The 15071-nt window shown below is 39.3% G+C and overlaps 1 protein-coding gene across 5 annotated transcripts in view; it reads left to right on the top strand.

Moving 5' to 3' along the window:
- The first annotated feature begins 8953 nt into the window (after window positions 1-8953).
- The window catches only part of SPHKAP (SPHK1 interactor, AKAP domain containing), a 72326-nt gene continuing 66208 nt past the window's right edge, over window positions 8954-15071 (top strand). For 4 of the 5 annotated variants that reach the window (XM_087965085.1, XM_087965083.1, XM_087965082.1 and 1 more), the window contains exon 1: window positions 8954-9142. In XM_087965085.1, the coding sequence (XP_087821211.1) occupies window positions 9102-9142 (41 nt within the window). In that variant the 5' untranslated portion in view covers window positions 8954-9101. The remainder of the gene's footprint in view (window positions 9143-15071) is intronic. The other variant, XM_087965081.1, reaches the window with a different exon arrangement.

Below are 15071 nucleotides of genomic sequence, written 5' to 3'. Positions count from 1 at the left end.
TTAGGAAACCAAATTGTTTTTCAAGTCAATAGGTAAAACTAAATGATTTGCTGGATGAAAACAAAGGTCTCTCTGTAGTTTGTTTTATTAGAGGTTATAATCCGATTCCTCTCAGAAACTACAAGTTGTTTTTGAAGGAAGCATTTCTTCACAGAGCACCTACATAAATTTTGGAATTCTCAACCATAAAATATAATGATGGCTTAAATCCACTCAAGGACTTAAGAAATTTTTAAAAGATGTGCGAATATTATTGATACTATTAGTCATGAAGGATATGAATTATCAGAGAAATATTATTCTTAATAACTACATTGACATGTAATCAGAAGGGTCCTGTTGCCTTTATGTTCTGCTTGGAGGCTTCTCATAAAATGTGACTCCAACCTTTTAAATTAAGTGCCATATTTGGAATGCTGATAAAATTATATGAGTGCTCTCATACAACATTAATTTGCAAAATCATTGATTGTCCCTACAGGATTTACCTGTACCTTTTTCTTCTCTAATGGATTGTAAAGATCTCTCATTTTGTAAACTATCTGTGAGATCTACGTGGAAAACTGGCTGATGCTAGTGACTGGCATTTTACTTTGTAGCAAGTCAATATTCCATTTTCTAAAAAAAATAATATTCATTTTAAATAAAAAGCAGTATATTGGAAAGTGTTTTGGGAAATACTGGAATCTGGAAATAGTTAGGATTCTAACCTATATAATTCTGGAATAGATACATTTTTGGTATGATTAAGTTCAAGACTTCTTTTTTTCTTATGTACAGATGTTGCTGCCCAATCACACTGGAGGACTACTTCTAAACCTACAGTGATCATAACCAATAGATACAATTATTTTGCAGCTAGTGACTTACAGAGTCTAAATGTAATAATGAATATTGAGTTGCATTTAATATTGTAGCTATGTTTAGTGACCCAGAATTCTCAGTCAGTAGGAAAAATGCTTGTGGGAACTACATTGGTACTAAGTCCTTCATAGTTTAAAAGATGCCACCCCATTCTTTATATATTATGACTGCCTGATCATCAACTTATTGTGCTTTGTGCAGGAAGTAAAATATTTGTTTTGCTTCTCTCCTCCATAATGTAGCTTCTGCAATGCATGGGGAAGAGAGACACCAACTGTTATGCATTGTTTATGTGAGACATCTTGATTCTGAGATAATTTTTTTGAGAAATAACTCAGAATAAAAAAAAGAAACAGAGGACATATATTTGTGCTTCCTGTGGATTTGTCTCCTTAAATATGAGCAATGCATTACACTGTTGGATGGAATCATATGAAGCAGGCTAAAAATGCAGAAATCTGGTAGTGTATCAGCAATATTACAGATGGTGATAACAGGTTTCATGACAGCAGGTGGTAAAGAAATATTCTGTGAACTAAAGAAAAGACAGAGAAATGAGACAAGAACATGATCCACCCCAAAAACGTAACCTGCCAAGAAACCTGTGTTATGTGGTGTCTATACAGAATAATTAATAGAATTAAGGGCAAGTTTAATAATCCTATTAATATCAGTATATATAATATCAGTATATATAATATCAGTATATAATATACTATCAGTATATAGCCGTGATGGCGAACCTATGGCACGCGTGCCACAGGTGGTACGCAGAGCCCTCTCTGTGGGCACTTGAGCCATCGCCCCAGCTCAGCTCCACCCCGCATGTGCGCACACCTCCCACCAGCCAACTGATTTTCAGGTCTCTGCCATGCAAGTGCAGGCTGCAGGGCGCATGCGGGAGATGCATCCAGTGCTCTGGTTTTGCTCCCAGGAGGCTGTAAGGATGCCTACTAGGCCCAAAACTAGACATGAGGGAGGGTCGCACACACACGCATGGGGTGAGCAGGTGGGTCGCATGTGCATTGCATTATGGCACGCACACGTGCTGTCACATGAGCACATGCGCACTTTTGGTGACGACAAAAAGGTTAGCCATCACTGGTATATAGTAATAATCATATTACTATTGGTGCTTAGAGTTCTTACTATGTCATTTAATATGATTATAATAAAGAATAAAACATAGTTCTTGCATGTGAAAAAATCATCAATTGGTAGATGTGGCATTCCAATACCTACAGTTTTATGTACATAAATCTAGAATAGTACAAGATTGGAACCAATGTATATGATCATATTATTTGGTCACTCACAAGGATTATGACTGAACTCTTTGCAACTCTTTTTCCTTTTTTTAAAAAAAAAATATTTTAATTGAACAATTTTCCTCATTTTATAACATAATTTTCATTTTTTTGCAACATTTCAGTGTCAGTATACATACCGTTTCCAATATGTGTGTGTGTGTGTGTGTGTGTGTGTCTGTGTCTGTGTCTGAGGTTTTTGCGGGTATTTGTATGTGGATCTTTGGTTATTTGGGTTTTCTCCCGCGTAAAATTGGAAGTATCCTGGCAACGTTTCGACAAAGTCTCATTCGTCATCTTCAGGCTTGTGTCTTCAGCTTTGTGCTTCTTGGAGTAATGTGAGCTTGCAGCTGCTTCTTCCTTTTAACTGCTAGTGGGGGTATGACTTGATTGGGTGGGGGCTTGGCTGTGTTCTGATTGGGTGGGGAGGTATTCTCATTGGTTGGGGACTTGGCTGTGTTCTGATTGGCTGGGGGTGTGTTCTGTTCAGGTGGGGGCTTGGTTGTGCTCAGGTTAGCCTTAGTTGCCAGGGGATTTGAGCTGGTGAGCTGTGATCCTGTTGTTTGGCTTCGCGTTCATGGTCGTGCCACATCTTCATGGTGGGCGTCTGTTCACTTCATGTATGGGCCAGAGGAGTTTGAAGTGGGTAGTGATGCAGCTGCGGTACGGCTTCTGGTCCGTGGTCGTGTCTCATCATCTGTGTGGGTGTGAGTCTGCTTTCTACATGAAAGTGTGGTGGTAGCATCTTGTGTGGCCCTCGTGGGTGTGGGTCTGGTGTCATTCTTCATGTTAGGTACTCGTTTGTTAATGAGGGCGGGTTTCCAAATGGCTGGTAGGCGGGAGGTATCATCTCATTTATTCATGCTGTGTGGGTGTTTTTCTATCTCTATGGCTTCTCTGATTATTCTGTTGTTGAAGTGTTCAGTTTTGGCGATAGTTCTGGTATTTTTAAAGTCAATCTCATGTCCTGTGGCTTTGAGGTGTTGGACCAGGGAAGAGGTCGGTTCTTCGTTTTTGATTGAGTTCTTGTGTTCTTCAATGCGTGCACTTATTCTTCTGTTGGTTTGTCAGATGTATGTGGTGGGGCAGGCGGTGCATAGGATTTCGTATACTCCTTGGTTTTCTAACTCGATTCTGTCTTTAGGGTTTTCTTAGGATGATGGATATTTTTCTGTTTGTGCAGAATGCTGTCTTAATGTTGTGTTTTTGGAGGATCTTGCTGATTTTGTCTGTAGTGCCTTTTATATGTGGGAGGAGGGCTTTGCCATTCTCTTGTTCTTTGTCTTGGATTTTGGTTGGGGTTTCTTTTTGGATTAGGTGGGTAATCTTCTTTTTTGGAATCCATTGGCTATTAGTACGTTAGTGAGAGTGTGTAGTTCGGTTTTTAGGTGTTGTTCGTCGGCTAAGCATGAGTGTCTCGGCTACAGAATTGATCTGTGCTGGGTGGTGGTGTGAGAGTGCATGTAGATAGCACTTTGTATGTGTTTTCTTCTGGTAGATGGTGTGTCCTAGGGAGCCATTGGATTTTTTGTATACTAAGACATCTAGAAAGGGAAGTTGATTGTTAGCTTCTCCAACCCCCCAACCAATCAAGCCAAGCCCCCACCCAATCAAGTCACACCCCCACTAGCAGTTAAAAGGAAGAAGCAGCTGTAAGCTCACATTACTCCGAGAAGCACAAAGCTGAAGACACAAGCCTGAAGATGATGAATGAGACTTCGTCGAAACGTCGCCAGGATACTTCCAATTTTACGCAGGAGAAAACCCGAATAACCAAAGATACACACACACACACACACACACACACACACATATATATTCTCAAGTTTTCGCCGGTATTTATATGTATGGTATTCAGCTTTGTTCAGGTATTTTCCCAAATAATACACAATACAGAAGCCTGATGATGGCAGATGAGATTCTGCCGAAACATTGCTACAACTTTAAAAGCACAACTATAATGACGTGGTTAAATACCCGAACAAAGCTGAATACCATACATGTAAGTACCCGCAAAAACTCCAGAAAATATATATATATATGTTTTCTTAAGTTTTCGCGGGTACTTACATGTATGGCATTCGGCTTTGTTCGGGTATTTTCCCACGTCATTGTAGTTGTTCTTTTAAAGTTGTAGCAACGTTTCAGCAGAATCTCATCTGCCATCATCAGGCTTCTGTATAGTGTATATATTCCTTTGTATATGTTATTCCACTAAAATATGTACAATATGTATTTCTTACTCTGAATATTTTCCCTTTAATGTTTTATAATGCATAATTTACATTTTATTATCTTAATATTTCATATTCTTTATTTATCTTTATATCAACCATTTAACCAATTGTACCATGCATTCAAAATCAAATAGTATTCAGTTTCTCCTCTGTCTTTTATTTCCATTGTCAGTCTATCAATCTCGGCGCACTCTAATACTTTCTTTATCACACTTTCCTCAGATGGTATAGTGCCATTTTTCCAATTTTGTGCATAAACAATTCTGGCTGTTGTTATTAAGTGTAGCATTAGATATTATGGTTTTTTTGTCATATCTTCCTGTTATTATACCTAGTAAGAATATCTCTGGTTTTAACTCTTTTTCCTAATGGTATTTCTCTAATATTCTGTTTTGTCCTTTGGCATGATGGTGTCTTCCAACTGAAACAACATATGCTTAAATCTAGTGGTATAATTAGTGGGAATAATTTTAAAGCCTGATTGCCTACGTGTGAAAACCAAAATCTGTTGACCACTTTCTTCTTAAAAAGGGGGCCAAGGAAACCATACATCTTTTCAATGCCACTAAAAACAGGTTCCTACAGAAAGAGGAACAATAAAAACAGAAGGGAGGAAAATGGTCATTCAGCACCACTGAACCTAGAAAGATTAACACTTTTTTAAAATGTAAGTGAACATATTACATGCTGTTCCCTGAAGTTTCCTAAGGGAAAAAGACTTGTAGGAAGGAATTTGGCTTTTTAAATCTGTTTCCAAAATGTGTTTGTGTGTGTATTTGTACACAAATATAGAATTTTCAGGCAATTACATAACTATTTACAGATTTTATTTCTTAGCAAGTGTGCATCTTCAGATTTAATCAACATACTCAAAACAAACACAATAACAATTTTAGTCACAAACCAACTATCACTAGAAAGTATGATATTTCTTGTACTTCTTCCACACTTATAAATCTAGGCATAGATGTGCCATGTGCTTAATTTTAAATATAGCACATTTTGCATTGTGCTTATTAGCTTAATGCATTAAGCTCATACTATGTCATTAGAGTCTCATACAGAGAAGGCTCCAAAGCAGATTCATTTTATGGTCTTGATTTCCACGGGTCTGGCTTTTAAGGCCATGTACTTTATTAAAGGTTGTATTCACGCATGAGATCTTTTGATGTTGGAGGTAGAACATGCATTGTATTGCCAAGAAGGAAGTGTTATTATACAATCTAAGCTCACGGTTATTACTGGAAATGCTGTTTTATAAACTATACAGCAGGTCTTCATTGCTAAAAGTAGAAAAACTACAGTATGTTCATCCATGAAAGTACTGCAGGGTCGTAGATGTGTCATTACAATTTTACATCTGTTCTATATGTTGTTGGTTTCAGTCATACTGAACCAACTGTGGATTTGAGATTAAAAACTGCTTTTCTTAATAGTTCTGTCACGATTTGAATTTTCAAGCTTTCAGAAACATCCACTGCTGTTGAGAAACTAGTAATTAAGTGACAAGAATGGGAATCCAGCTGCAACATAGCTTTCGGAAGAAAACATGTTTCAAAATATTGGCAGGTCTCCACAGGGCATTAAAAAACCTACACTTTCAAATGAAAATAGAATAAATACACCCTGTTTTAGAAGATGCAATCATGTCTTGATTCCAACAGAAATTATAAGGAGCGGAAAGCTGACTTCATGGAGTTGAGCGGCATCTGCAGCAAGGTAGTTTTGTACAAATGATGACATATGTTATATGATGTCATGATTTACTTACCTGTGACATCGCAATGCAAGTAGAAAAGGAATGAAATTTGCAACAGGACTGTAATTGACCTTTGTTCCCTCCACAGACACTACAAAGGGTTTCTCGCAGCTACAATGTGTGTCTTTTTGCACTATGGTTGGGCAGCATTCATATTGCCACAGAAATAGCATATATTTTATTTAATAGATTTATAAAGGAACATTGAAGAATTATATTGTACATTTAAACAATGGTATTATAGTAAATGAACCTTTTGTGCTAATACGAACAACTATTTGGCCTTTTGCTTGATCTTTGTGTGTCTCATTTTCAAGGCAAAATAGTTTGCCATGGCCAGTTTTTATTTATTTATTTTATTTTATTTTATTTATTTTATTTGCCAATTGTTTACAAGATAATAAGTATAAGTGTATACATAGTTGTGAATACATGAAATGGGTACATATAAGAAAAATAAAAGAAGAAGAGAAACAATAGGACAGGGACGGTAGGCACGTTGGTGCGCTTTATGCACGCCCCCTACAGACCTCTTAGGAAAGGGGTGAGGTCAATAGTAGACAGTCTAAGGTTAAAGTTTTTGGGGTTTGGGGAAGAAACTACAGAGTCGGGTAGAGTATTCCAGACATTGACCACTCTATTGCTGAAGTCGTATTTCCTGCAATCAAGTTTGGTGCGGTTAACTTTTAGTTTGTATCTATTGTGTGCTCTTGTGTTGTTATGGTTGAAGCTGAAGTATTCATTGACAGGTAGGACATTGCAATGTATGATTTTATATACCATGCTTAAATCAGACCGAAGATGGCGTAATTCAAGGTTTTCTAGTTCTAGAATTTCAAGTCTGGTGGCATAAGGTATTCTACAACGAGTAGAGGAGTGGAGAACTCTTCTTGTGAAATATTTCTGGACTTTCTCAATTGTGCTAATATCAGATACGTAATGTGGATTCCAGACTGATGAACTGTATTCAAGTATTGGTCTAGCAAATGTTTTGTATGCTCTGGTTAGTAGTGTGATATTACCAGAGAAAAAGCTACTTGGATTAGGTTAACAACTCTTAATGCCTTTTTGGCTATGTAGTTGCAGTGGGCTCTAGCACTTAGATCATTAGAGGTGAGTATTCCAAGGTCCTTTACAGAGCTTGGGTCATCAACAAGATCTTGACTATTCAGCTTGTATTTTATTTTCTGATTTTTTTTGCCAATATGTAAGACAGAGCATTTATTTGTTGAGAGTTGAAGTTGCCATTTGTTTGACCATTCTGACACAGAATGGTCAAGATCTTTTGTAGGGTAGCAGTATTGTCTGTGGTATTGAACAGCTTTACATCATCAGCGAAAAGAACGCAATTGCTCTTAATATGATCACAGAGGTCATTTATGTAGAGTATGAAGAGAGTTGGTCCTAGAACACTGCCTTGGGGGACTCCACTATTGACAGGTACAGAATTTGATAGGACGCTCCCAATTTTGACCATTTGTTGTCTGTTTGCCAGGAATGCTTCTATCCAGTTATTCAGTTGTCCAGAGATACCATAGGATTTTATTTTTAGGAGTAGTTTGTCGTGTACCACTGAATCAAAGGCTTTACAGAAGTCTATGTAGATTGCGTCTATTGCTTTGCCCTGGTCGAGTTGTGTCGTCCATATGTTTTTGCAGTGTAAGAGTTGCAGATTACAGGATAGTTTTTTTCTGAAACCAAATTGTTTATTGGAGAGTAGGTTGTTTGTCTCTAAGTGGAGGATGATGGATTGGTTAATAATTGATTCCATGACTTTACAGGTGACGCAGCATAAGGAGATTGGTCTGTAATTTTCAACTAGGCTTGGGTCTCCCTTTTTGAAGATGGGGATGACTGTGGCTTGTGACCATAGGTTAGGCAAGGAGCTGGTCCTGAAAGATTTTTCAAAGATTATGCTTAGAGGTTTGGCTATGGCAGTGGATAGCTTTTTTAAGAAGTAGGCACATATTCCATCCGGTCCAATAGATAGAGATGGTTTTAGATTGCGTAGTTCCTAGGAGTGACGGGGAATGACCTGTCCAAGGTCACTCAGTTGACTTCACGCCTAATGCAGAACTAGAGCGGAGAGTCTCCTGATTTTTAGCCTGGTGTCTTAACCTCTAAACCAAATTAGCTATCTCTTTTATAAAACCCAAATTTTGCCTGCTGTAAATGACCTTATAGTAGCTTGGCCCTACACATATTTATTTGGAAATAACATCCTTTCAATCGTTGAGATCTTTTTCTCCCCAATCTAAGCGTGGTTTCAATTTCCCAACCCTACATAGGCACATTCACTAGGACAGGACATCCAATGTCTGTTTAGGGTTATATTGGAGAAACTAAAACATTGCCAAAAAGCTAAGGAAAGAGACCATGTTTTGGGGGAATGTTTGAGGTTTTACTAGAGAAAGGTCCAAAATGAAAAGTTGGGTATTGCACCCTCCTCTGTTTTTCTTGGTCACATCTATGTCCTGTTTTCTCCAAGCAGGTAATAGTAGTGTTCTTTTTCCCCTTTCATTTCATCAACACAACACAACAACCTCCCGAAGATCAAGAGGAGATGGGTGCTATGAGAACCCAACTAGCTTTACCGAACCGTTTTGAACTTTGCTGTCCCAAACGGGCTTGTGATTCTTGCCCTCATCAATAGTAGAGTCAGTGCCAACACACACACACACGGGGGGGTTGTTTCTCCTCTCTTATAGTTCCAGCAACGAAAGACACTCGAAAGGTTCCTCCTCCAGGTTGGGCGGGGGGGTAACTCGGGAGGAGGAAGAGGAGGAGGAGAAGCGGCGAAGGGCAGGGCTGGAAGAAGGAGGTGTACTAAAGCTGGCGAAGGTGCGATGCCAGGAGACTTCGAGGAGCCCCAGCTTGCCTCCCTTTCCCTTTTCTTCTTCCGTCCTTCCTCCCAGCCCTCCTTCGCCGCAGAAAATGACGGCGGCCGCGGATTCGAGCCTCAAGGTCTCTCCGAGGTAAGGTCCGGGGCTTTGCTTGCCTTTCTCCCCTCCTCCCCGCCCCGTCCTTCGCTTTGCAGCGTTTTCCTTCGTGGGGAAACCGCAGGCAGGACCGGACGCCGGGCTCCAGGGCAGCTGACCGCTCCTGCCGCGAGAAGCTTGGCGGAGGGGGAGCAAGGAAGCAGCATTTGCTTTAAAAAGCCCCCCCAGCTGAAGGGCTGAGGAGCCTCGCGTGCCCCGTCCTTTGAAGCAAAGGTGCGGTTTGTCCCGAGGTGCCTGAATACTAGCCTAGAAGGCGGCTACTTCACGCGGGACAGCCGCGCGAGCTGTGAGTGTCTCGTGTGCATCGCTGGAATAAATATCTATGGAGATTTTCAGCCATCCAGGTCATGGTTGTCCCAAAGGTGCTTTTTTTTTTTTTTTTTCAAGAGGCAACTGGACTTTCTGTTTTTGTTTTTTTAAAAAAAAAAACGTTTCGCTTCTGGTCCAAGAAGCTTCTTCAGCTCTGATTGGATGGTATCAATCCTTCCATTCCCCGCCATCCAGTCAGAGCTGAGGAAGCTTCTTGGATGGGAAGCGAAACGTCTTCAAAACAAAACCAGAAAGTCCAGTTGCCTCTTGAAAAAAACACCTTTGGGACATCGCCGGAGGAAGCTTAAATTGGATTGGGAAGAACCGACTATCTACTTGATTTAAAAGTACCGCTTACGGGATCCAACCTTTTTTTTTTTTTTTTTCCGTCCCTCATCCCAGCAAATTGAGGACGGCCCTAGCCGAGGTTAAACTATAGAACCGGATTCTTAGAATCGGATTATTTTTCCCTCTAGAGAAAGCATCGCCCAAACGCGCCTTCCCACGCGACTCCAAATGAACCGCTTCCCATCATAAGCAGCGTCCATTAATAACCGGTCACGTTGGCTTAAAAGAAAGGGCAGACGGAAAGAAACGAAGGGAGGAAGGTTGGCTTTTCACGGGACTGGAAGGAACGTGACTCTTGGCCGCAGGGCACGTGGGAATTGAGAAGTGAGGATCGGCTAAGCAAAGCAAAGCTAGGTAGGGTGGTGGTATATAGGTCGTGCAGGGTGCAGGCATGTAGCAGCCCCGACCCATTAAAATTGAAGTTTGAAAAAGGATTCTTGCTTTCCCAAAGTGCCGTCGGATTATAGTAATGGCTTTGTGGCAAAAAAAAAAAAAATCTTCCAGCAAGTTTGTATTTGGGAATGGGATTGTCTTTTCCAGGGATCATATAATTTCAGAATATTCTAATGAGAGAGAATGCTATGTTACAAACATCACACACACACACACACACATATGTATCCACTGTAAATTTAAGCAGGCAGGAGGGGCAATGTATTTCTTTTTTCTTTCTTTAACATGGCTTATCAGATTTTCTTATGGGTTGCAAGTCTAATATAAAATACAAGCCAGTGGACATTCGGTACTTGGAATGTCCAGAATGTACTTGCTTTATCATGACCAACATTTTCATCATACATATGTGTATGAGAGAGATACAGAGTATCTGTTTTAATATAAATCATTGTATTTGTTTAAATTCAGTTGCATTAAGTTTTCAGCAATAGAAGCCACTGCAGAAATATGTTTTCCCCAGTGCCCAAAGATTATTTGGAGTTTCATATGTGCCCCATGAAAAATGAAGGAAGTAGACTAAATGCTTAAAGTCATCATTGCATTCATTACAGAATGTGTTATAAAAAAGAAATGATCCATGACAGTCCTTGTGTTTAATGTTATCATTTCCATATACTTTTGTTACATGCTACAGGCATGTAGATTTTATGGCTGCCTTACATCCATTGCACTCTCACCTAAATAACATGGATTTCTCCAAGAAGCAATAAGTTTATGAGCTGTTCCTTTAGCTAATGAGTTTTCACTCTATTCCCCTGAGCAGATGCACTTCATCAAGTAAATATTAAAAAATCATTATAGAGGGTTAATGGTGTCTTAGTGGAATAGTTAAAAATAAACACCCAGACATCTTTGAGCTAGTTCAGTCATTCTTAATGGACAGCACCTGTCTCATTCATACATCTCATAAACCAGTAAATAGAGTGTAAGCATAGCCATCTTTAACCATCTATGTGCTAGAGAACACACATGTTTGAACAGCAGAGGGTGCAAAACTGAGCCCTTTTCTCTTACTAGAAAAAATTAATTAGGAAAAATATTAAATATGTTTATTATATACTTTTCAATGTGATTTCCTTTTTGCTCTTGATAAATAAAGCATAACAAAGCAATTAATGGATTGTAGTAATGCATAATCATGCAGATTTCCTTTAATATTTAAATACAGTTCATTAAAGAAGATGAAAATTATCTTTAAGCATCAATATTTATAAAGACATAGAACCAACAAATTATAAAATGCCTAGGAGAATCATGCAAAGGCTGTGCTTCCTGATTTGAAAGATACTATTAATTTATTTTATGGCTATAATAAAAAAAACCTTACTCCAGTCTGAAATATTTTGCAGAGGCAGACAAACTGGTGCCCTACCATCAATCAGCCACCGTAGATGTTTGCCTGTTTTGTTCCTATATGTACTTATTGTAATGTATATATTTATCTTGTTCCTCATAGTTTTAGCATGTGCACTGTGCATAAAAATAAAATGAGATATAACATTTTAACATTTCTCAATAACAATGCTTAAAATTGTCTTCTAAACATGCCAACTAAAGACCAAGTCTCCAAAAATATAATCATCCTTTATACTTGCAAACGTGAAAAGAAACACGTCTTCTGATTTTTTCCTTCTACTTCACTTCATCTCCACAGAGATAAAGACAACATAACTGTTCTTATTTGAATGTAGCTACAATAATTCATTATATTAGAAAACTTGATTGTGGTATCCAATAGAAATATAATCGTATTTGAAAAATTTGCTCATTTTTTTCGTCAAGCCAGGAAGGTCAAGGATGGAACAGGCAAAGCCAATCCTGTCCTTAGAATTACTGAATGTTCAAATTGTACTTTAGAAGATATGCTATTAAGATCTTTAGGGCTCTCTGCAAGATGTACTTCTTGAAAATAAGAACATTTTACATGGCCATGTGTCTCTTAGGAAAGAATTGGAGATTGTCCATTACAAGACACTGATAGCTTGACTAGTGGATTTTAATAAGTAATGACAAAATTACATTGAGAAAGATCGGGCTTCTAATATTTTTCAGTTCCTTTAGATATAACTTCTGATTAAAGTATTTTCATTCCCCTGCTTGCTCCAAATGCAAGTGAACCATACTTACGTTTATTTCTATTATGAAAGAAAGGCTAGTTACTTCCTCCTTTGCCTCCTCTCTTGGCAAATATGTCCACACAACATAAACCATAGAAAAGGAAATAATGCCTTTTACTTAAATGCATTTGTGAAATTCTAATAAGCTGCCAAGAAATATTTATTATGGAATGATTAGTAAAGGTAAATAGAATTAAGTGCAAAATAATCTATTAATATCAGTGTAACTTTAACCATGCTTTTGCTTGGACCTTATATCAGTATACAATATATATAATATAAGTATATAATATACAGTAGTATCAGTATAGTAGCAATAGTCATATTACTGTCGGTGGTTAGAGATATTACTATGTCCCTTAATATGGTTATAATAAAGAATAAACCATAACTCTTTCATGTGAAAAAAATAATAATCAATTGATAGGTGTGACTTTCCAACACCTACAATTTTATGTACATATATACCTAGAACACAAAATTGATTCCTGGGACCAATCTGTATGAGCATTTTAACTCATCATTCACAAGGATTACGATTCAATATTATCAGTGGGAATAATTTTAAAGCCTTATTGCCTGAGTGTGAGAACCAAGAATCAGCTTAAAGCGAGTCCAAGAATTATATGCTCTGTTGCTTTGTATAATGTAAGAGTCTGACCCCTGATGTTAGTACTGTATATTAGTATATAAGCCACTTATAGTTACTGCTTCCCTGAATAATGCTACCTCGGTGCTGTTTTTAAGCTGCTACAGAAATGTTTAGTAGCGATACAAGTAAAAAAAAATACTTATTTAATATAATCTATAATAGAGAGCTACTGCTTTCAGGTGTACTTTTAAGGAGGTAAACAGATTCCATATATATCTTCATGTATGTTAAGATGCAGAATATATACTTTGCTGCAATTTGAGCAAATATGATAAGCTGCCAAATTTCAATATCATGATTGGTTAGCTTCACACCTGGCATAGCAATATACTTTGATCATTAGACACTTTACTCCTTTTCCAAGACCTGGCTTTCAGATGTAGCAAATTGGCATATGTGACAGATTTGGCAGAAGGTCCTCAGGTGTGTCTTCCCAGATAAGAGTGAAGCCATATTCCCACAGAAGATTAAACCAAAGTCAAATTCTATGCTCCTGGATTTAAGCTTTCCACCTCCTTTTTGATTCAATGAATACTTGAGTTTCTTTTGATGGCCTTGGAAAGCAACCACATTTCCTTTTAGCCTGAGAAATGTTGATTCCTGTCTTGCCAGCTTATTCCAGTTGCTGAAAATTGGCAACCACTATGGACCCTGATAATCATCAAGTAAATACTAAGTCCACTGCTCAAAAAAATAAAGGGAACACAAAAATAAGACATCCTAGATCTGAATGAATGAAATATTCTTATTAAATACTTTGGTCATTACATAGTTGAATGTGCTGACAACAAAATCACACAAAAATTATCAATGGAAATCTAATTTAGCAACCCATAGAGGTCTGGATTTGGAGTTACACTCAAAATTAAAGTGGAAAAAAACACTACAGGCTGATCCAACTTTGATGTAATGTCCTTAAAACAAGTCAAAATGAGGCTCAGTAGTGTGTGTGGCCTCCACGTGCCTGTATGACCTCCCTACAATACTTGAGCATGCTCCTGATGTGGCAGATGGTCTCCTGAGGGATCTCCTCCCACACCTGGACTAAAGCATCCCCCAACTCCTGGACAGTCTGTGGTGCAACATGGCATTGGTGGATGGAGCGAGACATGATGTCCCAGATGTGCTCAATTGGATTCAGGTCTGGGGAACGGGCGGGCCAGTCCATAGCATCAATGCCTTTGTCTTGCAGCAACTGCTGACACACTCTAGCCACATGAGGTCTAGCATTAGGAGGAACCCGGGGCCAACCGCACCAGTATATGGTCTCACAAGGGGTCTGAGGATCTCATCTCGGTACCTAATGGCAGTCAGGCTACCTCTGGCGAGCACATGAAGGGCTGTGCGGCCTCCGAAAGAAATGCCACCCCACACCATTACTGACCCACTGCCAAACCAGTCATGCTGGAGGATGTTGCAGGCAGCAGAACGTTCACGGCATCTCCAGACCCTGTCATGTCTGTCACATGTGCTCAGTGTGAACCTGCTTTCATCTGTGAACAGCACAGGGTGCCAGTGGTGAATTTGCCAATCTTGGTGTTCTCTGGCAAATGCCAAATGTCCTGCACGGTGTTGGGCTGTAAGCACAACCCCCACCTGTGGACGTTGGGCCCTCGTACCACCCTCATGGAGTCTGTTTCTGACCGTTTGAGCAGCCACATGCACATTTGTGGCCCGCTGGAGGTCATTTTGCAGGGCTCTGGCAGTGCTCCTCCTGTCCCTCCTTGCACAAAGGTGGAGGTAGCGGTCCTGGTGCTGGGTTGTCTCCTGATGTACTGGCCTGTCTCCTGGTAGCGCCTCCATGCTCTGGACACTACGCTGACAGACACAACAAACCTTCTTGCCACAGCTCGCATTGATGTGCCATCCTGGATGAGCTGCACTACCTGAGCCACTTGTGTGGGTTGTAGACTCCGTCTCCCACTACCACTAGAGTGAAAGCACCGCCAGCATTCAAAAGTGACCAAACCATCATCCAGAAAGCATAGGAACTGAGAAGTGGTCTGTGGTCACCACCTGCAGA

Source organism: Notechis scutatus, chromosome 4, assembly GCF_049901735.1.
Source record: "Notechis scutatus isolate UNSWTSFEM ecotype Mainland chromosome 4, rNotScu1.2, whole genome shotgun sequence".
In the NCBI taxonomy this organism is placed as follows: Eukaryota; Metazoa; Chordata; class Lepidosauria; order Squamata; family Elapidae; genus Notechis; species Notechis scutatus.
Note: the sequence above shows the minus strand (reverse complement) of the source record. Positions and strands in the feature narration are given on the sequence as shown.